At 42.7% G+C, this 22689-nt stretch overlaps 1 protein-coding gene and 1 pseudogene across 3 annotated transcripts in view; both read left to right on the forward strand.

Annotated features, from left to right (window-relative positions):
- Positions 1–22689, forward strand: part of LOC141148399 (uncharacterized) — a 112245-nt gene that overhangs the window by 61160 nt on the left and 28396 nt on the right. For all 3 annotated transcript variants that reach the window (XR_012245202.1, XM_073635862.1, XM_073635863.1), the window contains exons 4-7: positions 4401–4703; positions 7505–7549; positions 14860–14886; positions 19329–19370. Coding sequence is in view for 2 of the 3 variants with exons in the window: in XM_073635862.1 (XP_073491963.1) it covers positions 4401–4703; positions 7505–7549; positions 14860–14886; positions 19329–19370 (417 nt within the window). In the remaining variant the exon portion in view is untranslated. The remainder of the gene's footprint in view (positions 1–4400; positions 4704–7504; positions 7550–14859; positions 14887–19328; positions 19371–22689) is intronic.
- LOC141101865 (U2 spliceosomal RNA) lies at positions 5373–5504 on the forward strand (annotated as a pseudogene).

A 22689-nucleotide genomic window follows, 5' to 3' on the forward strand; every position in this document is an offset into this window, starting at 1 on the left:
TATGGATGGCTGCAATGATCACAACTTCCTCCCCCTGTTCCTAGACAAATACAGGGTGTTGCCCTATCTGTGGCAGGTCAAACACCTGCATTATGATCATAAACAAAAGAGGCAGGCAGCGCTGGAGAAACTGCTGGAGTTGGTGAAGCCGGTGGTCCCCACGGCAACCATCCCCTATCGGTGGCCTGAGGAGCACTTATCTTAGGGAGCGCAAGAAGGTCCAGGATTCCCAGAGATCAGGAGCTGCAGCAGATGCCGTTTATGTACCCAGGCTGTGGTACTATGAGAGACTTAGTTTTCTGTCAGACCAGACTGAAGTCAGGGAATCCCACTCAACCTTACCTTCCACTCTTCCTTCCACCTCAGCTGAGGCTTCCGATGTCCAACCTGGGACTTCCAGCCAGGAAGAAGTGGAGGAGCCCAGCTTGAGCCAGGTATAGTATTGTTCTACAGATTTCTGGTCCAAAAATAAATGATGTTTAGAAGATGTTGTCATTGATCATTAATTGCTGATTTAAGAAAGGCCTTTACATATCAATAGACAATAGTGGCCAAAAATAATTGGGACAAGAATGAAAAATGCTGGGCTCAGAATGATAGTCTTTTCTATTTATTAATATTCAATTTGCAACAGTCATGAGATGAAAATTGTGTGTGATTGATGAAGAAAAAACTAAAACTATTTCTCTTTTTCATACACAGGAAAACCTCAGCCAGGAGGAGGCTGTGGAATGTGGCACACAGGAGGAGGCTGTGGAATGAGGCAGCCAGGAGGAGGCGGGGGTTAGTTGCAGCCAGGAGGAGGCAGGGGTTAGTGTCAGCCAGGAGGTGGCAGGGCCCAGTAGGAGCCTCACAGAATTGCAGGTTCCTCCCCTCCACCTTCCAACCAAAAGACCCAGGAAGGGGAGGAACGTGGAGGAGTCATCGCTCAGGCTGATTCAGGAGGCTTCTGCGGCCCTCAGAGCCACCCCCACTCGTGAAGAGGCCTTTGCCTCCATGGCTACCACCAAACTGCAGTATATGCAGGAGGGCCAACGCCTCATGTGTGAGGAAATCATTTATAAAATATTAAATAAGGGGTTGAGGGGTGAAATCACACCCAATACCCACCTGTGTGAGTTGAATCCGCCTCCTCCTCCTCCTGCCACACCTCCAACACCACAGCCACAGCCTGGAAGGAAGAGTGGAAGGAAGACAAGAAGGTGATGGTCTGGGTTCAGTCTGGTCTGACAAAAGATGCAGGCTCTTGTATGACCACAGCCTGGGACATGTATGTCATCTGCTGGTGTTCATGATCTTATGGACTTCTGGACCAGATTGTACTCCCTTATATAAGGACTCCTCAGGCCACCAATTTTGCCATAAAATAGCTGATGTCTGCCATGGGGTACAAAGGCTTCGCCAATTTCAGCAGTTTCTCCAGCGTTGCCTTCCTCTTTATTTGGTTATGACCCCTTAATAAACTTTTTTTTTTAACAAACACTTGCCTATGTGTGTTTTCCTTCAAAAAGGATAGTATGTTTGTGAGTAGGCAGGTACATTTCCAAAATACAATGTGAAATTAACAAGGGACACCAACACCAACCAATCTCCTTGAGATTAAAAAAGACAAGATAATAATGGTGTTGTGGTAACTTGACACACAAAACACACCCAAAACAATTATGGAGATCATCAAAATAAATAAATAAATAAATAAACAGGAGATCTTGATTAAAAAAACAAACAACAAATAATACAAAATATAAAAACATAAAACCAAAATAATTTTTCGGTAGATATGACAAATAAAAATATTATATTCATGAAATCACGAGAAATAATCAAAAAATACGTTTGTGAGAAGTCTGTGTGAATATGAGCAGCAAAACAACTTCATTCTTCTAGCTTAATAAAGAAGAAGAGAGTGCGCTGCATTAAACAATTTAAAACATTGCAGCGTGACGAAAGTGCTATATCCATTACGAACGCTAATTTTACCAGACCAAGCAGTTGCGTCTCGGAATTTTTTCTGAGCATGCCTGGCACTTTGTGCATCGGAATTGTCTATACACGGTCGGAATTTTCGCAAACGGATTTTGTTGTTGGAAAATTTTAAAGCCAGCTCTCAAACTTTGTGTGTTGGAAATTCCGATGGAAAAAGTCCGATGGAGCCCACACACGGTCAGAATTTCCGACAACAAGCTCCGATCGCATATTTTCTGTCAGAAAGTCCGACCGTGTGTACAGGGCATTAGTCTGTAGGGTTCAATATTGAGTTGGCCCACCCTTTGCAGCTATAACAGCTTCAACTCTTCTGGGAAGGCTTTGCACAAGGTTTAGGAGTGTGTCTATGGGAATGTTTGATCATTCTTCCAGAAGCTCATTTGTGAGGTCAGGCACTGATGTTGGATGAGAAGGCCTGGCACAAAGTCTCCACTCTAATTCATCCCAAAGGTGTTCTATTGGGTTGAGATCAGGACTCTGTGCAGGCCAGTAAAGTTTCTCTACCCCATGTCTTTATTAGGGATGAGCTTTCTGTTCGTGTCGATCATGAGTTTGACTCAAACATTGGTTGTTCTCCCGTTCATCGAAAACCGAACATTATGGGCTGTTCGCGCCAAATTCGAGCGGCGCGTAACGGGCCATAATGCACTGCGGGAGCGCAGTGCATTGCTGTATGATGATTGGCCAGAGCATGCACCATGACCTTCATGCTTTGGCCAATCACAGCGCCCTCAGCTAAGAGAGCCATAATTGGCCAAAGGCAGGGTTGGCCTCGTGTAGTGTGTTGTTGGCGTGGACGGAGAGAGAGTGTCATTTAGATTGAGCAGGCAGGCAGATTATTCAGTTAGCTGCAGTGTATTTAATATATATATATATATATATATATATATATATATATATATATATATATATATATCTATATCCACTGTATCCAGTTTAGCTAGATCTCACTGCAGGCCGTTCCTGGGCCGTTCCCATAGTGTACCCATAGTTTCATAGTGCACCCATAGTTGTTATTACACTTCTGTTGGTGTACACAGTACCGTGCACCCCTAGGGCAGTTGCTACTACTTTCCTGGTGGTGTACACAATACATACAGTGTACCCATAGTTGTTATTAAACTTCTGTTGGTGTACACCAGGGATCTTCAAGCTATGGCCCTCCAGCTGTTGCAGAACTACACATCCCATGAGGCATTGTAAAACTCATTCACATTCACAGACATGACTAGGCATTATGGGAATTGTAGTTCCTGAACAACTGGAGGGCCATAGTTTGAAGACCCATGGTTTACACAGTACCGTGCACCCATAGTGCAGTTGCTACTACTTTCCTGGTGGTGTACACAATACATACAGTGGCACCCATAGTTGTTATTAAACTTCTGTTGGTGTACACAGTACCGTGCACCTGTAGCGCAATTGCTAGTGCTACTACTTTTCTGGTGGTGTACACAGTACACAATACATACAGTACACCCATAGTTGTTATTACACTTCTGTTGGTGTACACAGTACCGTGCACCTCTCGTGCAGTTGCTACTACTTTCCTGGTGGTGTACACAGTACACAATACAGTGTAGTGTTTTGTTGCAAAACAAAATTTACAGCATGTCTGGAAGGCCACCAAGGAGAGGCAGACGCTCACATGCCACTAAAAGAGTGCAAGCAGGCTCTGTGTCTACAGTCGACAGTGCTGGTCATGGACATGGTGCATCCTCAGCACGTGGCCGTGGGGCACGCTTGTCTTTTTTTCCTGGAGCTGGAAATGTTATTGAGCCACAACATGCAGAAGAGTGTGACACCAGGACATTTCCTACTCCCACTGGCCTTGGTCCAGCCCCCCCAAAGTCTAAAGGGCAGTATACTTGCCCTTTGCTTAGAAGATTTTGAGACCCCTATCCTAGGGTATCAGCACTCGCTTATTGTTCAAAAGCCTCCTCATCACATCAGAGCCTCCTTTCACATCAGAAACCTCCCCATTACATCAGGTGTCCTCTCTTCACATCAAAAGTCCCCCATTACATCAGAAGCCTCTCCATTACATTAGAAGCCCCCCTTCACCTTGAAAGCCCCTTGTCACATCAGAAGTCCTCACTTCACATCAGATGCATTCCCATCACATCAGAGCCCCCCCCCCCCTTCAAATGAGAGCCCTGTTTGACATCAGAGATCCCCTTCTTGCATATCAGATTCCCATTTAAATTAGGGTCCCCATCAGAAGCACAGACCAGCTGATCTGAATCCTCAGTCTGTGCACTTAGTCTAAGGTATATGCCATTGGCCCTGGATGTGGCCTTTAGTGTAGAGACTCCTGATATAGATTAATGCTTTTTTGAAGCTGTTAATTGTAAATTACCAAAAATCATTTATTCATTTACAATGAAATACTAGAGTATTGCTTTTCATTACAGCCACAGAAACATTTCTAAAGAATAAGCGGCAACAGCTGATAGAAATGGTAATCTTGGTAGATCCAGTTCTCGATGACCTCTTGGACCAAGATGTGCTACAGAAGAAGCAGTATGACGATATAAAATCATACCATTCACCCAAAGAGAAAATGAGGGAGCTCATGGATATCGCTAGAGATTGGGGTGACTATGCCAAATATCTGTTGTACCAGGCACTTCGCAAACACAATAGTTCAGTTGTTACAGATTTGGAAAGGTTCAATAAGAAGAATGCAAAACCAGGATCAAAACCAGCAGCAGGGGGTAAGTGTCCACAGATATTGGAGGAAACTTCTTTAAAGTTCAAGTGCAGGCAAACAGCAAAATTTGCAGTTATATTTTCCTGACTTCCAAAAAATTCTGAATGTTTTGCAAGTTTTCTAATGCATTTTAGGGCAGGGCATCCAGATTTTGAGCATACTTGTCTCTACTGCAGTCAAAGCATTATAAAGTAAATTTAGATTATAAATTTATATTGGAAAATTAATAAAAAGATATCAAATAAAAAAAATAAAATAAAATTCCATGTCTTGGGTTGTGACCAGAACAGTAATAGAAGGGAAATCTTCCAATAGGCACACTAGTTCTGCTCACTCTGGTGACAATCAGGATTTTTGAGATTTTTCAGATTTTTAAAGGAATTTCCTCTCACTTCCTATTTTGACTATGAAACAGGCAGTGAAGGGAAATCTGCCTAGTGGGATACAGATGGCAACATAAACTGACAGGGGTTATAACCCCCCCCCCCCCCTTACTCTCTCCAAAATGGAAAAAACAAGTTTTTCCTTTAGTTCTACTTTAAGTATTTGCACAAAGCATTTGTTACCACAAATGTCTTCTCTATTGTTTTTAATGTGTTTTTCTCTCATGATCATCAGCTCAATCTACTGGCCATAATGCAGTATTTTTTTTAATAAGGTATTTAAAAATAATACCGTTTCTAAGCCTTTTGGCTAAGATCAAGTGTAGTATCTGTTCTTATCAGTTGTCAGGTGGTGGCGCTGTGCTAACCATCCCTGATCCATGGTGGTGGATTATGGGTGGCGGTGGCTATGCAAATCCACTTGGCGTAATGGTAGTCTGGACGGTTAGTATCAGGGAGAGCAGAAAGCGGACTGCTTGACGTAACTGAGGGCCGTTAATAGGTGTCCTTTAGAGAAAGCCGGAAGGGAAACCTCCTGTTGGGGATGGAGAACCATTGGGCCTGGCCGAAGGGTCAGGTCCCTGGCCTTCTGGCCTAGATTTGTGCGGTCCTTTTTCCTGTCAGTTTTTCAGGAAAGAAAACTTGCTCCCCTTTCCCACCGGGGGGGCAGTTAGTATTTCCTGAATGTAATTAGGTAGGAACGAGGGGAGTGGTGGTGGAGCCTTAGTGTTAGGGGCTCTCCAAGTTCCAGGCCTTCCTGGTAGGGATGGGGCTGCACCGGTCTGGCTGTGGGCCATGGTTGGATAAAAGCCAATAGTGTATGTGCCCCTGGAATGGCAGTCCAGGGGTGCCTTAATTCTCACTGTGTTGAGGGGCACTGTGTGTTTTGTTGGCACCATGGTCACTACACTTACACACTTTTTTCGCACCTGCCTGTAGGGCCGAGCCTTTTGGCTGGGACCAGAGGAATTTTTGATTCCTGGCCGAAGGGCTGGCCATTGTACTGCACAATGGCCACTTTCACTTCCTCTTCTTACTTCCTTCTCCCCACTTTCTTTTATTTATTTACCCCAGTGTTTGTCACTTTTTTGTACTGTTTTGTTGATGGTGTACACGTTTGTCACTGTGTGACTGGTAGGGTGTAGGTCCTCGGGCCTACCCTGAAAGTCTTGAGAGGGGGTGGACATGGCCTTCTGGCTTGGTTTGCCCTCTCTCATGGGGTTTCCCTTCGGGGGAGCCCCACCAAGTACTTGGGTCGGTCTGTTTCGGCAGACCCTCCAGAGAACGGGGTCCGTCTGGTTTTGGACAGACGGGTCATAGTGAGTACCTCAGTCCCCGTCTGGAGCCTAACGCCCTGGGGGATCAGGGTAAGGTCCTTCCTAGGGAGGACCATAGTACACCCGTTGCATGTTTTGTGTCACTCTGTATGTGTGTGCACTTTTATTGGCACCGGGTGGAGTTTTTGGGTGCTTCACAGGCCACTGGCTTTTAAAAAAAAAAATAAAAAAATTAATATACTACCACATTATGACAACTAGATGAAGGTGACACTCATTTTTACAAACAATTTGGCAGACAAAATTCCAAATTTTGGGTTGTCCCCAGAAAAGTAATAGAGGGGAAATCTTCCAATGGGGACACTAGTTCTAGTGACCTGGGGGTCCCCAAGGTATTCATTTAATTTCCAGGGATTTCCTCTCACTTCCTGACTTCCTGACACAAGAAGTGTCCCATAGCCATAGCCGCAACGAGACACAGACAGTGAAAAAAAAAACTGACAGGGGTTATAACCTTCCCTTGCTCTATCCAATATGAAAAAAAAAAGTTTGCCATTTAGTTCTACTTTAAGACATTTGGACAGCAAGTGATTTATATATACATCCTTTAGTGTTCTTTTAGCAAACAAGAATCTGGGCTCACACTGATACTGGGCATATAAAAGTATTGGTAATGTCATGTGCCTTCTTCCAATGGGGCAGAGTGGCTGCCTCCATGTCACATTCCTAGAAGAGACTGCAATATCTAGTGTGGCAAATATATGTATCTATCACCACATTGTTCAGCATTCATAAGCAACCCTGTAAAATCCTAAAAAGTGGCGTGCTTCAAAAGTTAAAAAAAAAGCCCATGTCTTCTACCTTCTCTCTATTCCAGCGCTGCAACCTCCATCAGTTTTGTATGTGTCTGATGTCCCCTGCCGTGTGCTGTGGTTCTATCCTCCAACCCTCACACCATTACAGACCCAGTAACATGTTCTTGTCTCTCTGCTTTTATCATGTGGTGGGGAGGATCTTTAGACAACTTACAAAAAGACTAAATAATCAATCCAACATATAAATAATACATTCAATTGTACAAACGTTGATCTTGTTCTAAGGAAAATAACCTTTATCATAACGGTGGACTTTCATTTCTGTTTCAGAAAAAACGCAGACACCAGTGAAGCCTTTTCAACAGAAGAAGCTTGGTATGAATACCTAAAGGGTGGGACATGACATAATTACAATGGGACATTAATTACTATTGGGCGCGCTTATTCGCTTATCAATAATTTCTTCTCAAGGCGCTTCTTCAGGAAGTGTCCCATCTTCACTAAATGGCTCCAGACACTAGAGAGCTGGGCACCTTCCAGATATCTTAGTCCTAAGTTGGCCAAGTAGATTTTTCAACAAACATTAGTACAAAAGTTCTCAGTACATTTAAAGATTTGAGATACATTATGTCTGTTCAAAATCACCTCAACATTTCTTAAAACAGCTGAAGGAGTAAATTACACCCTACCATCCAATAAAAAATGCTGCCAGAAGAAAAATCCTGAAATTTTGTAATGCACTTGTAGACATGGCTTTACCACACTGTGGCCACAGTGGCCAAATTTTGACTTAGTAGTTGCCAGAGGGCAGGAAAGACAGGGTTGATGGTAAAGTACTTTTTACTGACATTAAAAAAAACAAAATTTCTACAGAAAAACCCAATAAAGGCACTTTTAAATAAAAAACAGACCATAGCTAGGTCCTGGAGAAAGCCAAAAATCCCCTTTGCGGGGCTTAAATCTTGCATTCACCTGTGTATGACATATGAGAAAATGGCAGCCATATTTGATGATATGCTATCCAAATTTCACAAAATACAGGAGCCCTGGATTACACACCACTTACCTGTAGACTATGACCATACCCTTTTTACTATCAAAGCTATCTTAGCAAGGCCCTTGGCATTGAGTACCTATTCCATTGAGTTCTGGCCACTACTCCCCCCTCCTTTTCTCTTACTTCCCCCAGAAAATATAAATTGGTAGAGAAAGAATTTGTTTTTATAGAAACGCACTTATTCATTTTTTTTTGTGCACTTTTGATGTAGCTTTCACAAGGAGTGGTGGTTTAGAAGAGTGTGAGTGTATGCTATCAGAAAGTTTTATTCTGAAATGAATGTGACATATATCCATTTTCTATGCATGTAGTAGGGATGAGAATCAGGTTTGCCATGACCAGGGCTGGGACAAGGGGAGGGCAGAAGGGGCACCCTGGGCGTAGCGCATATTATAGGTATGGGGACGCCACTAGTTCTTTCTACAATAAGGCTGACAGGAGTAGTGACAGTGGCATCACTACTTCTGTCAGCCCATCGCTGGAAGCGGCAAGGAGAGGAGGTGGCGGCTGCGCTCCCCCCCCCTCCTCATAAGCTTGCGCATAATAAAATGGTGGCACAATTTGTCCTTTTAGCCCTGGGCTCTGAATGATCTTGTCTCTGCACTGGCCATGACTAAGGATTTTGTGTGTAAAAATGTTGCTTTGCAAATGTCTCAGCATTCATGCAAATCTCACAAATTCCCGTAATGTCGGTTTCTATTTGTTGCCTTTCCCTAACAGTGACCAACATTCCCTAACATTCCCTAACATTGGATCCTAAGAGAAAACAGCCATAAGAACATTGGACCAAAAGAGTTCAAAAACATTTGACCAATAGAGAAAATAAACTGAAGGACATTTGACCATAAGGGGAATGTTCTTCAATTTTTAGGATCAAATGTTCTCAAGGCTATTTTAGCTTTGGATCAAATGTAATGCCCCATACACACGATCGGAAATTCGGCCAGCAAAAGATCGATGAGAGTTTTTGGTCAGAAAATGCTGTGTGTATGCTCCGTTGGACTTTTGCTGGCCAAATTCCCGCCAGCAAAAGATTGAGAGCAGATTTTCAATTTTTTCGGTTGGAAAAAGTTTCGATCGGAAATTCCGATCGTCTGTACCAATTCCAACACGCAGAATTCCTACGCATGCTCGGAAACAATTTGACGCATGCACGGAAGTATTGAACTTCATTTTCTCGGCTTGTCGTAGTGTTGTATGTCACTGCGTTCTTGATGGTTGAAAGTTCAGCAAACTTTTTGTGTGACCGTGTATATGCAAGCCAAGCTTGAGCGGAATTCCGTCGGAAAAATCAACCAAGATTTTTCCGACGGAAAATCCGCTCGTGTGTACGGGGCATTAGGGAATATAACATTCACCCAGCGAAAGGCAACACATAGAAACTGACATTATACACATATTACAAACATTACAAATATTCATAATTTTTTTCACAGATGCTGAGACATTTGCAGAGCAAGATTTGTTTTTTTTCCAATAATTTTTATTGGGTATTTCTTATGCAAAGTACAAAAGTACAAAAGATGGCAATTGTACAGATAGACATGAATACATATCCATGTGTCATTTAGAAGACAAGGGGCTCCATGGTGCATATTGCAAGGTAAAATAACTTGGAAATCAAAACACGTTAAACCATGGATTAGGATTAGGAGGGAACTATCAAATCCAAAAAGAAAACTAGAAGAGGAATAGGAGAAAGAAAAGAGTAGTATGAGAAGAAAGTTGAGAAAGCGGGGGAAAGTCAAAGATTAGAGGTGCACTGCTCCCCAACATGGCAGATCTCCCTCTAGTCTCCAAATATAAATTGTATCATGGATCCCATATTTTTTCAGATAAATCTTTTTTGTCATGTAAAACTGCTGTTAGTTTCTCTTTCACTCTTTTTCTTTGACCCAATCGAATGGGATAACGGCGATTTCCAAGATCTGGCTATAGCTTTCCTGGCTGCTAAGAAAATAAATGAGATCAACATTTTAGTATGTCTCCTCAACTGGTCTACTAAGAAGGGCATGCCAAGGAGACTTAGTAAGGTTGGTTCCTGTCACAGAATAAATTAAATTGTATACTTTATTGACTTTCAGATGCTTCTATCAATTGTTATGCGTTCCCTTCTTGTCCGCACTCTCTAAAACAATTGGGGGAGGCCCCTGAGTCATATGAGGCTACTCCCATGTGTACCATGTACCAGCATAGTAATACTTTATAATTTGCCTCTAGTATTCATGAAGGACTTAGAGGCCAGGAGAGCCAGTTTATGCCATTGAGCTAGATCTAGATCCTCAGTTAAGTCTCGTTCCCATTTATACATATATGGTAACTTAGAAGGTGGAAGTCAGGAGACTATATATAGCTGAAATGTGTTCTGGGGTCTTTTTTGATTTGTACATACAGTGGGGACAGAAAGTATTCAGACCCCCTTAAATTTTTCACTCTTTGTTATATTGCAGCCATTTGCTAAAATCATTTAAGTTCATTTTTTTTCCTCATTAATGTACACACAGCACCCCATATTGACAGAAAAACACAGAATTGTTGACATTTTTGCAGATTTATTAAAAAAGAAAAACTGAAATATCACATGGTCCTAAGTATTCAGACCCTTTGCTCGGTATTTAGTAGAAGCACCCTTTTGATCTAATACAGCCATCAGTCTTTCTGGGAATAAGTTTTTCACACCTGGATTTGGGGATCCTCTGCCATTCCTCCTTGCAGATCCTCTCCAGTTCTGTCAGGTTGGATGGTAAACATTGTTGGACAGCCATTTTTAAATCTCTCCAGAGATGCTCAATTGGGTTTAAGTCAGGGCTCTGGCTGGGCCATTCAAGAACAGTCACAGAGTTGTTGTGAAGCCACTCCTTCGTTATTTTAGCTGTGTGCTTAGGGTCATTGTCTTGTTGGAAGGTAAACCTTTGGCCCAGTCTGAGGTCCTGAGCACACTGGAGAAGGTTCTCGTCCAGGATATCCCTGTACTTGGCCGCATTCATCTTTCCCTTGATTGCAACCAGTTGTCCTGTCCCTGCAGCTGAAAAACACCCCCACAGCATGATGTTGCCACCATCATGCTTCACTGTTGGGACTGTATTAGACAGGGGATGAGCAGTGCCTGGTTTTCTCCACACATACCACTTAGAATTAAGGCCTGGTCATCAGACCAGAGAATCTTATTTCTCACCATCTTGGAGTCCTTCAGGTGTTTTTTTAGCAAACTCCATGCGGGCTTTTATGTGTCTTGCACTGAGGAGAAGCTTCCGTCTGGCCACTCTGCCATAAAGCCCTTGTGGAGGGCTGCAGTGATGGTTGACTTTCTACAACTTTCTCCCATCTCCCGACTGCATCTCTGGCGCTCAGTCACAGTGATCTTTGAGTTCTTCTTTAACTCTCTCACCAAGGCTCTTCTCCCCCGATAGCTCAGTTTGGCCAGACGGCCAGCTCTAGAAAGGGTTCTGATCAAACCAAACATCTTCCATTCAAGGATTATGGAGGCCACTGTGCTCTTAGAACCTTAAGTGCAACAGAAATTTTTTTGTAACCTTGGCCAGATCTGTGTCTTGCCACAATTCTGTCTCTGAGCTCTTCAGGCAGTTCCTTTGACCTCATGATTCTCATTTGCTCTGACATGCACTGTGAGCTGTAAGGTCTTATATAGACAGGTGTGTGGCTTTCCTAATCAAGGCCAATCTGTATAATCAAACACAGCTGGACTCAAATGAAGGTGTAGAACCATCTCAAGGATGATCAGAAGAAATGGACAGCACCTGAGTTAAATATATGAGTGTCACAGCAAAGGGTCTGAATACTTAGGACCATGTGATATTTCAGTTTTTTTTTTTAATAAATCTGCAAAAATGTCAACAATTCTGTGTTTTTCTGTCAATATGGGGTGCTGTATGTACATTAATCAGGAAAAAAATGAACTTAAATGATTTTAGCAAATGGCTGCAATATAACAAAGAGTGAAAAATTTAAGGAGGTCTGAATAATTTCCGTCCCCACTGTAAGTGCTCCATTGCCGTCATTGTAGTTAGATCGGTATGTCGTTCTAGCGATTTTAAAAAATGGGAGATCTTACTATAGCGAAAGAGTTCTGAGGACAGCATATGATATTCATCTTGGAGAGTTTGTCTCAATAAGATACTTTGGGCATTGCAGAGATCTGTTATATGGAGCAGGCCTTTATTAGTCCACCACTGAAAATATTGCAGGGAGAGACCTGGGGTGAAAGCAGAGTTGTTAAGGATTGGAGCTAATGGACTGTGGGGAGATTTGAATCCGTGAGTAGACCCCAAGAGGTTCCATAAATTTAAAGCAAAGGATAAGGATGTGCACATGATTGTTGGTCTCTCTCTAGTCTGTAATCAGAGGAGATGGTCTACTGGCTGGGGCGACAAGAGGAGGATTCAATTTGTATCCAAGCGAGATGAGGGTGTTTGGAGTAGGATTTTAGCAGGGGTGCCAATTGTGTAGCCTGAAAATATTTCTGCAAATTTGGGACTCCAATCCTCCCTTCTGTCTAGGGGTGAACAACATTCACTTGTTCACCCTAGCTCTGAAGCCCACTTTCCAATTTTTTTTTTTCCAATTAGCTTTTTATACAGGGAAGGATAATTGTGCCGATTCAAAGTGTGGAGTGAGAGCGTTATGTTAACGCCCATGTAAGGGAGGCTCCATCAGCCCATTTAAGCTGATGAGTTTTTGTCAGGGTCTTCCCTTCCAACTCTGATGAGAAATCATCAGGAACTTATGGAGGCAGAATTTACAGTGGGGGGAAGTGCAGATGGCAATTAAACATAAACCCTTCAAAAGCACCTGGTCTGGCTGGATTTAGGGGTCACTATTATAAAAAGTACACAGAGCTATTGTCTCCCCTAATACCTCCACATGAGAATGCAGCTTTTTTTAAAGTCATTCCAAAGCCAAGAAAAGATCAGAGTGTGACAACTGTCGCCCGATCTTAATGATCAGTGTAGACTTGAAAATTCTGACAAAAATCCTTCCCACCAGCATTAAGTAATTTCTGTCTTGCTATATCCATCCGGACCAGGTTGTGTTCATCCTTTGCACAAGGCTCTGGATCAGACAAGATTAATTGACATTATATGTACCATACAGGCCAACTGGGATGGGTTAGGTAATGTTATTGTCACTTAATATTCAGAAGGCCTTTGACTCCCTTTCATAAGATTATCTGTTTTATACATTGGAGAAATATGGGTTCAGACCCAATTTTTTAACCATATTACATAGTTTATATAAAGACCAAATGGCCACTTTATCGAATAAAAGTTATCAATCCCAAAGACTCCAAATTAACTGCAGCATTCACCAGGGCTGCCCTCTTTCCCCCTTGCTATTTATATTAGCTCTAGAGTCCCTGGCCATCAAAATTAGGCAACATCAGAGGGATTCCATTTGGGGGGCGTGAACACAATTGCGCTCTGTTCGCAGATGATATCCTTATGCTGATCTCTTCCCCAATCATTACCATCCCAAACTTATTTACCCTTTTGTGACAATTCTCCCTCCTAACTAAATCTCAAGCCCTAAATACTGTATATCTCTTACTGATCTGACTCATCATAGCGTAAAAACAAACTTTCAGCTTTACTTTTAACAAAAGGTTCAGGAGATGCGTAAAATTTAGCGTAAAAATTCTCTCGTTATCAAATGAGGGTTTTGAGCAAGAGTTCCTGTTCTAAGATGCAGTTTAGGAAGGGACAATGCAAAATGTTTGATTTGGTGATAGTTTTGAACTAATAATGAGCTGGGTTTAATCGCCTAGTGTGTCGAATTTATGCCTGCCCCATCTAATGGCCTATTCGGCTTTAGTAAAAAGGGTCATGTGTAAGGCCATACAAGATTCTTCTATTTGCTTACGCAAGTCCTGACAGGGAAACTTTTTTTGTTCCTGTACAAAGGTATAGTTGGTACAGAGCAGTTTACCTGTTCGTTGATTTTGGAGACCCTTTTTATTTCATACTGAGGCTATCTGGATTAACTTACCCCTAATAATGGCTTTATTTGCCGACCAGTTAACAGGGGGGGAAGTGTCAAACTGATTATTAGAAAGAAGAGGTGGATGTCCGATTCTATTTGCTTGTAAATAATAGGGTAATTTATTAAGGAGGTGTTAAGGCGCCATGTGTTGGCTTAGGGTTTTGAATCGACCACAAATCTGAGACCGACATCTATACTGGAGAATGATCCAACCATGGCAGCGTTTAAGATCTCAGCCACAGTGACAAATAGAAGTAATGGAAAGAATTTGAAAAGATGGTGTATTTGAGAGAATGTCCCATGTAAATAGGAGTAGTGTGTATAGGCTCATGGGGTTACGCTCTCTCCTAATGTCAATCTAGTCATTGTGGTGGAACAGTTTAGCTGTTTTGAGGCTCTGTTTCGGTGGATGTTTCAAGACTGTTTTATGGGGACTTGTTTTGTCCAAAATCTGATCCAGCAAGATATTGCTATCCCCACCCATGATTATGTGTCCTGTCAGGTGTGGCAATAGGTTGTGCAACATGGTATAAAAAAAAAAAAAATAGACCTCTAAATTGCATTCCAATAGTATTTGCATCTACTTTATGAAAATATTATCTCTAATTGGTGACTTTTGTTTCTATTTCAGGAAGACATAAATCGTCCCTACAACCTGGTATGAATAAACAATGAATGGACCAATAGAGCATTCCTATAAGGCTTTGCTCTTCTAGATTGGAGTAGAGCCTTCTCCTTTTGCTGTACTGTGTAACTTTTTGTTTTAGATAGGATGAGGAATGATTAAGAACCCTGTCAGTTTTTTTCCCTCAAAATTTTACCTTACAATTTCCCTAACCATATCAGTAGCTATGGTGAGACCACTCTTAACAAAAACAAGATGCCAATACTTAGGAGACCCAGAGGTTGTAATCCATATGTAAGGAGCCTGCTGTGAGTGTCAGACCAAAGAGTCTAATGCCGCGTACACACGAGCGGACATTACGGCGGACTTTGCCCGGCGGACTTTTCAACGTACTTTCCGACGGACTTTCTGAATGAACGGACTTGCCTACACACAATCCACCAAAGTCCGTCGAATTCGTACGTGATGACGTACGACCGGACTAAAACAAGGAAGTTCATAGCCAGTAGCCAATAGCTGCCCTAGCGTGGCTTTTTGTCCGTCGAACTAGCATACAGACGGCGGACTTTTCGACCGGACTCGATTTCAACGGATAAATTTTAAACAAGTTTAAAATCTAAGTCCGTCCAACTTTTGAGAAAACAAAGTCCGCTGGAGCCCACACACATCGAATTGTCCGACGAAATCCAGTCCGCCGGGCAAAGTCCGCCGTAAAGTCCGCTCGTGTGTACGCGGCATAAGACCCTTTTAATATTGGTGCTTGACCATGAAAACTTCAGTCCTGGGTATAGTCTAATTTAAAGCCTGCGAACAATTATCTCTAATTATTGGCTGTGCTATTTTTGAATCTGCCTAACTGCATACTATATCTGAACATTGAAGTAGGAGATTTTAGAGCACCTAAAAAGATGGAAAGCCCCAAACCCCTTAGAAATTATCTAAAGCAGTGGTTTCCAAACTGTGGCCCAGGGGCAGGATGCAGCCCTTTGCTTTCCTTTATCCAGTCCTTGAGGCACTATTCCTACCACTGACATCAACAATGGGGCAATATTCCTGCTACTAACATCAACAATGGGGCACTATTTCTCCTATTCTTGCCAACTATGGAGCATTATTCCTCAAACTGACACCAATGATGGGGCACTCTTCCTCCCACCGGCACTAGCGATGGGACACTATTCCTACACCTAATACCAACGTTGTATTTTTTACTCCAACCGACTCCATGACAATTTCTACTCCCAATGGCCACAGTCCAGCCCCCCTAAAGTCTGTAGAACAGTAAACTGACCCTTTGTTTAGAAAGTTTAGAAACCCCTGGTCTAGAGCATCCATTTGTTCTTGTGTTTATTAAAGTCAGCAGCTACAAAAAGTGTAGTCCCACCCGTCCCACGATCCAGCGATGTGGCTGCCCGAACCCTCAGTTCTCTTCCTTGCCTCCCCCGGCACAAGTGTGGACACCAAGCTGTTACAGCTTGCTCCTTCACAGCCCCGTGTGTACTGCACATGCGCAACTCGCGCTGTGCCTCCTCAATGGCTGGGCAATCTTCTGGGACCTGTGATGTGTCCCAGAAGATGAGAGGGAGGGGGAGAGGAGAACTTCCGCTTGAGCTGCCTAGATGGCCCGAGTGGGAGCTGGGTACCTGTCAAAACTAGGTACCCACTCCCCCACAAAAAAATGATATGCCAAATGTGGCATGTAAGGGAGTGAAGAGTCCTTAAAGCGGAGTTCCGCCAAATTTTTTTTTAAAGTCACTAGCTACAAATACTGCAGCTGCTGATTTTTAAAATAAGCACACCTACCTGTCCAGGGCGCCCACAATGTAGGCACCCGTAGCCGATCTCTCCCTCGGCTCTCGGGTGCTGCAGCCGCCATCTTCGGTGAGGGAATCAGGAAGTGAAGCCTTGCAGCTTCACTTCCTGGTTCCCTACTGCGCATGCGCAACTCACGCTGCGCTATCCCACTGGTCCCTCCTACCTTCTGGGACCTGTATGTCTCCCAGAAGACAGCGGGGGGGATTGGAAGTGGTGTAGATACCCACGGGTGGCTCGGGTATCTATGCCCAGAAGTGGGAGCAAAATACCTGTATTAGACAGGTATCTGCTCCCCCCTCCCTCCTGAAAGGTGTCAAATGTGACACCGGAGGGGGGGAGGATTCTGAAAAGTGGAATTCCACTTTAAAGTGGAACTTCCACTTTTGGGTGAAACTCTGCTTTAACCAGAGTTACGTAGAACCTTAGGGTTTCTCCAGTGGTTGCAAGGGGTTTGTTGAGCTGATTGATTGACCTCTCCTTTATTGGTTATTGATCTCCAGATTGACAGTGTTTGCATAGTTTAGGAGGTCAACGCCACTTGGCAAAGCCAGCTTCAGGACACCAATGATCTTTTTAGCTGTAAGAGTGGCATTCTGACCGCCACTGTAAGAAGGGCATTATCCCATTTGAACCCCAATTAATTGGTTTTACCAAGGGTTCCCTGAGAGCTAAAAATTATTTCAAGGGCTCCTCTGGGGTACAAAAGTTGAGAAAGGTGGGGCTAGGGTATTCAGTTGGTTTAATCAAATAATCAAATTTTTACCCAAAATTATTGGGAATGTGTAGCATGTATAAAGTGGTTGTAAAGCCTTAAGAGTTTTACCTTAATGCATTCTATGCATTAAGGTAAAAAGCTTCTGTGCTGCTCATGTCCCCCCTTCACCCCCTTATACTTAAAAAACCTATAAACCATGCGCTTACTCCAATAAAGTCATAGATGTAAGCAGCTAACACAACAAATAGAAAATTTGTAATAAATCATATATAACCAAGTGTAGCGCTAAAAAATGAGAAAGAAAATATTGCTATACCACATATAATAGCAAAATGAATTGTGAAAAGATAGTGTTTTGTATACTTTGTGAACATTCATACATATAGAACACTTATGTTATAAAGCCTTAGGGTCACCAAAAGTGATAACAGGATGTAAAAATGGCAATAAAGTCCAAAACTGAATGTGCAGATACAGTGAACATAAATTTTGCAATGGTGATAAATTCCAAAACATATACTCGTGAGAGATTTCTGTATGTAATCCAACATGTGCTGACAGATCCTTGTGCGAAACCGCCACCTAGGATGACTGGAGGCTTACCAGAAAGTTGGGACCCACCTAGCATACGCTATATAGGTCAAACAGGCTTGGATTGCTCACTGGCAATGAAGGTAGGGAACCAAGGGCTGGTGAATGGTGAAGTTGTAACGTTGCTATCCCAAAGAGGTCTTCTTCATATGGAAGCTCGGACACCAACGGACATTACCCACATGTAATGAAGAAGGGGCTCATAGCGTAATTCCGTAAACCATAAAAAATTGATTAAAAGGAAAAACACTTACATTTCAGAATAAAAAGCGCTTGCGAGTAAAATGGCGGCAGTGGAGTCCTTCCGACGCGTTTCGTCATACAGACGAAGTCTTGTATGACGAAACGCGTCGGGAGGACTCCACTGCCGCCATTTTACTTGCAAGCGCTTTTTATTCTGAAATGTAAGTGTTTTTCCTTTTAATAAATTTTTTATGGTTTACGGAATTACGCTATGAGCCCCTTCTTCATTACATGTGGGTAATGTCCGTTGGTGTCCGAGCTTCCATATGAAGAAGACCTCTTTGGGATAGCAACGTTACAACTTCACCATTCACCAGCCCTTGGTTCCCTACCTTCATTGCCAGTGAGCAATCCAAGCCTGTTTGACCCATATAGCGTATGCTAGGTGGGTCCCAACTTTCTGGTAAGCCTCCAGTCATCCTAGGTGGCGGTTTCGCACAAGGGTCTGTCAGCACATGTTGGATTACATACAGAAATCTCTCACCCCCTTATACTTACCTGAGCCCGAGCCCGAACCAGCGATGTGCATGGGAGAAGCGGCTCCCCAGCTCTGTCCCTCCTCACTGCACAGATGGATAGCAGCAGGAGCCATTGGCTCCTGCTGATGTCAATCAAATTCTGTGATGAGGGAGCAGGGTGTGGAACCAAGCCACCCTCTCTGTGTCAATGGACGCTGGCAAGGCGGCTCGGTGCTCCCGAAGGAAACTCCCAGGAGTGCATGCGGGGCCCCCAAAGAAGAGGATTGGATTGCCAATTGCACAGAGCAGGTGAGTATAATTTTTGTTTGTTAGTTTAAATGAGAAAAAAAGGAACCTTTAATGTTATGCTAATGTAATCCCAGGAGTGCATGCGGGGCCCCCAAAGAAGAGGATTGGATTGCCAATTGCACAGAGCAGGTGAGTATAATTTTTGTTTGTTAGTTTAAATGAGAAAAAAGGAACCTTTAATGTTACTTTAAAACCATTTCAAGAACAAAAGAAATCTTGAACCCTAAACATAAATATTATATATTCATAAATATACAATGTCTCAATTATCTTTACCTATATGCAAATCTGTCCTCTGGAAGAGAATTGCATTTTTTAAAACAAGGCTTTTTTTTCTGTTTTAGGATCACGGCTAAAAGCTCCACGTCCTAAAACTATGGAACTTGGTATGAATCCACATTGGCTGCAATAAAGGCTTTTGGTCACACATTATTACTGTGCCTCCTATTCCCCCTCAAACACACACACACTTCAACCCTTCTCTTTCCAACCTGGTCCCACCATTGGCTCATACTCTGTTGCTGTCTCCTGCCATTCCTATATGCTGGGAGATCTCTCCACTGGCAGAAAGTGAGAAAGGGAGATAAGGCTATATAATTAGCATCTCTGTTCACTTTCTATTTCAGGCTAATGGGGAGATAAACAGTTTGCTGCTGCCTGCCATTGTTGTATTCTGGAAGCTCTCCACTGACAGAATGTGAAGAGGGGAGATAAGGCTACAGAATAAGTATCTCTGATCACCTTGTATATCAGGAAAATGTGGAAATCTAGCCTTCACTGCCTCCTGCCATTGGTGTATTCTGGGAGCTCTTCACTTCCCGGATGAGAAGAGGGGAGAAATTACTATACAATCAGTATCCCTGTTTACCTTCTATATCAGGGAAAATGGGAAGATCTAGCCTTCACTGCATCCTGATATGGTGTATGATGGTTGCCATCTCCACTGACAGAACGTGAAGAAAGGGGGTATGGCTATAAAAATTTGCATCCCTGTTCACCTTTTATATCAGGCAAATGGGGAGATCAAAAGTTTGCTGCCTCCTGCCATTGGTGTATGCTGGGAGCACTGGACACCTTCCAGCCTTTTCCTTAGTTTCAGAAAATAAGCAGGGCAAAAGAAAGCTGTAGGCACAATAATGTGAAAACTGGTATTATATGGCTTAATTTAAATACCAGAAGCAGCATTTATCTTTTGTGAGAATTAATCAAAAAAAAGTTAATTAAACCCATAAGGACTTTTTTTTAACCACTACTATTCTTTTATATTGGCTTTAAAATGTACAAGTGCAGCAATTTAGAAATTGGATGAAAGGTTTAGCACCGGGAAACACTATTTGAAAGATAAAAAGGGTATTTTATATACAACTATATAGATCAGACCAAAATGAGGGACACATGAAGAGGGACAGAGGGACATTGCTCCAAATCAGGGACAGTCCCTCCAAATCAGGGACAGTCCCTCCAAATCAGGGACAGTTGGGAGCTATGGTGTCCATTTAGCTGTAGCTTCTGTGACCATAACAGCCAAAATATTTGGTGTTTCAAGACCATCAGAATCTATGGTTAGGACTGTATACACAAAGCATGGCAAAAGCAAGACTTTACTGACAAACTGAATAACAGGAACCATTGAACACTAATAAGGATTGTGGCTAAACAACTGCAGAAAAAATGACAACCAGAATTTAATATACAATTTAAGACTAACAAAAGTCCAGTCCACAGAGACCTTCATACAGCCAACATTAATAGAAGAACTGAAACCAATACTAAAATTCAGTTTCAGATGAAGAGAGTTTTATGTTGTATGTACTGCAATGCTAACCCATTTTCCTCTAGATGTATATAGTGTGATTTAGGGGTTGGTTAGCTCAGAGGTGGTGAGCATTTTTAATGTGAGTCCACATCAGTCAGAATTATTATTAAGGGCACGGCAGCCGACTTTTATTCAAAAAGGAAAACACAGTCTTTACAAAATGGTTGCCCACGCAGGGATTATTCTCCAGCACATACAAATAAAGAAAAATACCAGGCAACCTGGATTCACAATAGCAGCACCTCTGCTATGTACACTGGTCTCCTAGACCACTGGCTCTTAAGGTTCACTCAGCCTTGGTTGCAGTACCTCACTGCATGGGTCAACTGGCTTCAAAATAGGGTTCTCCAGTCCTCCTGTTTGCTCACTCTTCAAGAGACTTCCAGATTTCCTCCAGTCCAAAGGACCTGCTAGCTTTCTTGGCCTCCTAGAGCCTCTCTTGGTCTCCCAGACCTGCGTAACTGTGCCGACTTTCCTAGTCCCTAGGGCAAGAAGTCCCCCTCACCATGGATGCAGTCTCCAGCAGGAACACCCAGCTCTCCTTACAGGGCTATGTCTCCAAGAAGCAGCAATTTCCCTGAGCTATCCTCAGGTCAGGCTTACAAATAATTTGTGCACCTGGATAGACAATCTGCAGAACTTCAGAAAAACCTGGACACAGGATTGAAGGTTTTGTCCCACCCAAGACTCTTTGGACTCGAGATTACCAAACCCAGAGAAAGCTTAAAGCATAGCTTTCTCCACTCAGAACAAATACTCTGAAGCTTCACATTAAGCTTTAATGTGAATCCTGTGTAATTTTTCCAACCAATACCTAAATTCACATAGCGGCAGAGCCTCGCACTGTCACAATAGATACAGTGCCTTTAAAAGTATTCATACCCCTTGAAATTTTCTACATTTTGTCATGAAAAGAGGCCCATGCCAACTCTGGAGGAGCTGCAGAGATCCACATCTCAGGTGGGAGAATCTGTCCAAAGGACAACTATTAGTCGTGCTCTCCACAAATCTGGCATTTATGGAAGAGTGGCAGGAAGAAAGCCATTGTTGAAAGAAAGCCAAAAGAAGTCCCTTTGCAGTTTGTGAGAAGCCATGTGGGGGACACAGCAAACATTAGAAAGAAGGTGCTCTGGTCAGAGGAGACCAAAATTGAACTTTTTTTAACTAAAAGCAAAATGCTATGTGTGGCAGAAAACTAACACTGCACGTCACACTGAACACACCAGCCCCACTGTGAAACATGGTGGTGGCAGCACCATGTTGTGGAGATGCTTTTCTTCAGCAAGGACAGGGAAGCTGGTCAGAGTTGATGGGAAGATGGACGGAGCTAAATACAGGACAATCTTAGAAAAAAACCTGTTAGAGTCTGCAAAAGACATGAGATTTGGGAGGAGGTTCACCTTCCAGCAGGACAACGACCCTAAACATACAGCCAGAGCTACAATGGAATGGTTTAGATCAAAGCATATTCATGTGTTAGAATGGCCCAGTCAAAGTCCAGACCTAAATCCAATTGAGAATCTGTGGCAAGACTTGAAAATTGCTGTTCGCAGATGCTCTCCATCCAATCTGACAGAGCTTGAGCTATTTTGCAAAGAAGAATGGGCAAAAATATCACTCTCTAGATGTGCAAAGCTGGTAGAGACATCCCCAAAAAGACTTGCATCTGTAATTGCAGTGAAAGGGGGTTCTACAAAGTATTGACTCAGAGGGGCTGAATACAAATATACCCCACACTTTTCACATATTTATTTGTACAATATTTTGAAAACCATTCATCATTTTCCTTCCACTTCACAATTAGGTGCCACTTTGTGTTGGTCTATCACATAAAATCCCAATAAAATACATTTATGTTTTTGTTTTGTAACATGACAAAATGTAGAGAA

The sequence above is a fragment of the Aquarana catesbeiana genome, linkage group LG06 (genome assembly GCF_042186555.1).
Source record: "Aquarana catesbeiana isolate 2022-GZ linkage group LG06, ASM4218655v1, whole genome shotgun sequence".
NCBI classification, from domain to species: Eukaryota; Metazoa; Chordata; class Amphibia; order Anura; family Ranidae; genus Aquarana; species Aquarana catesbeiana.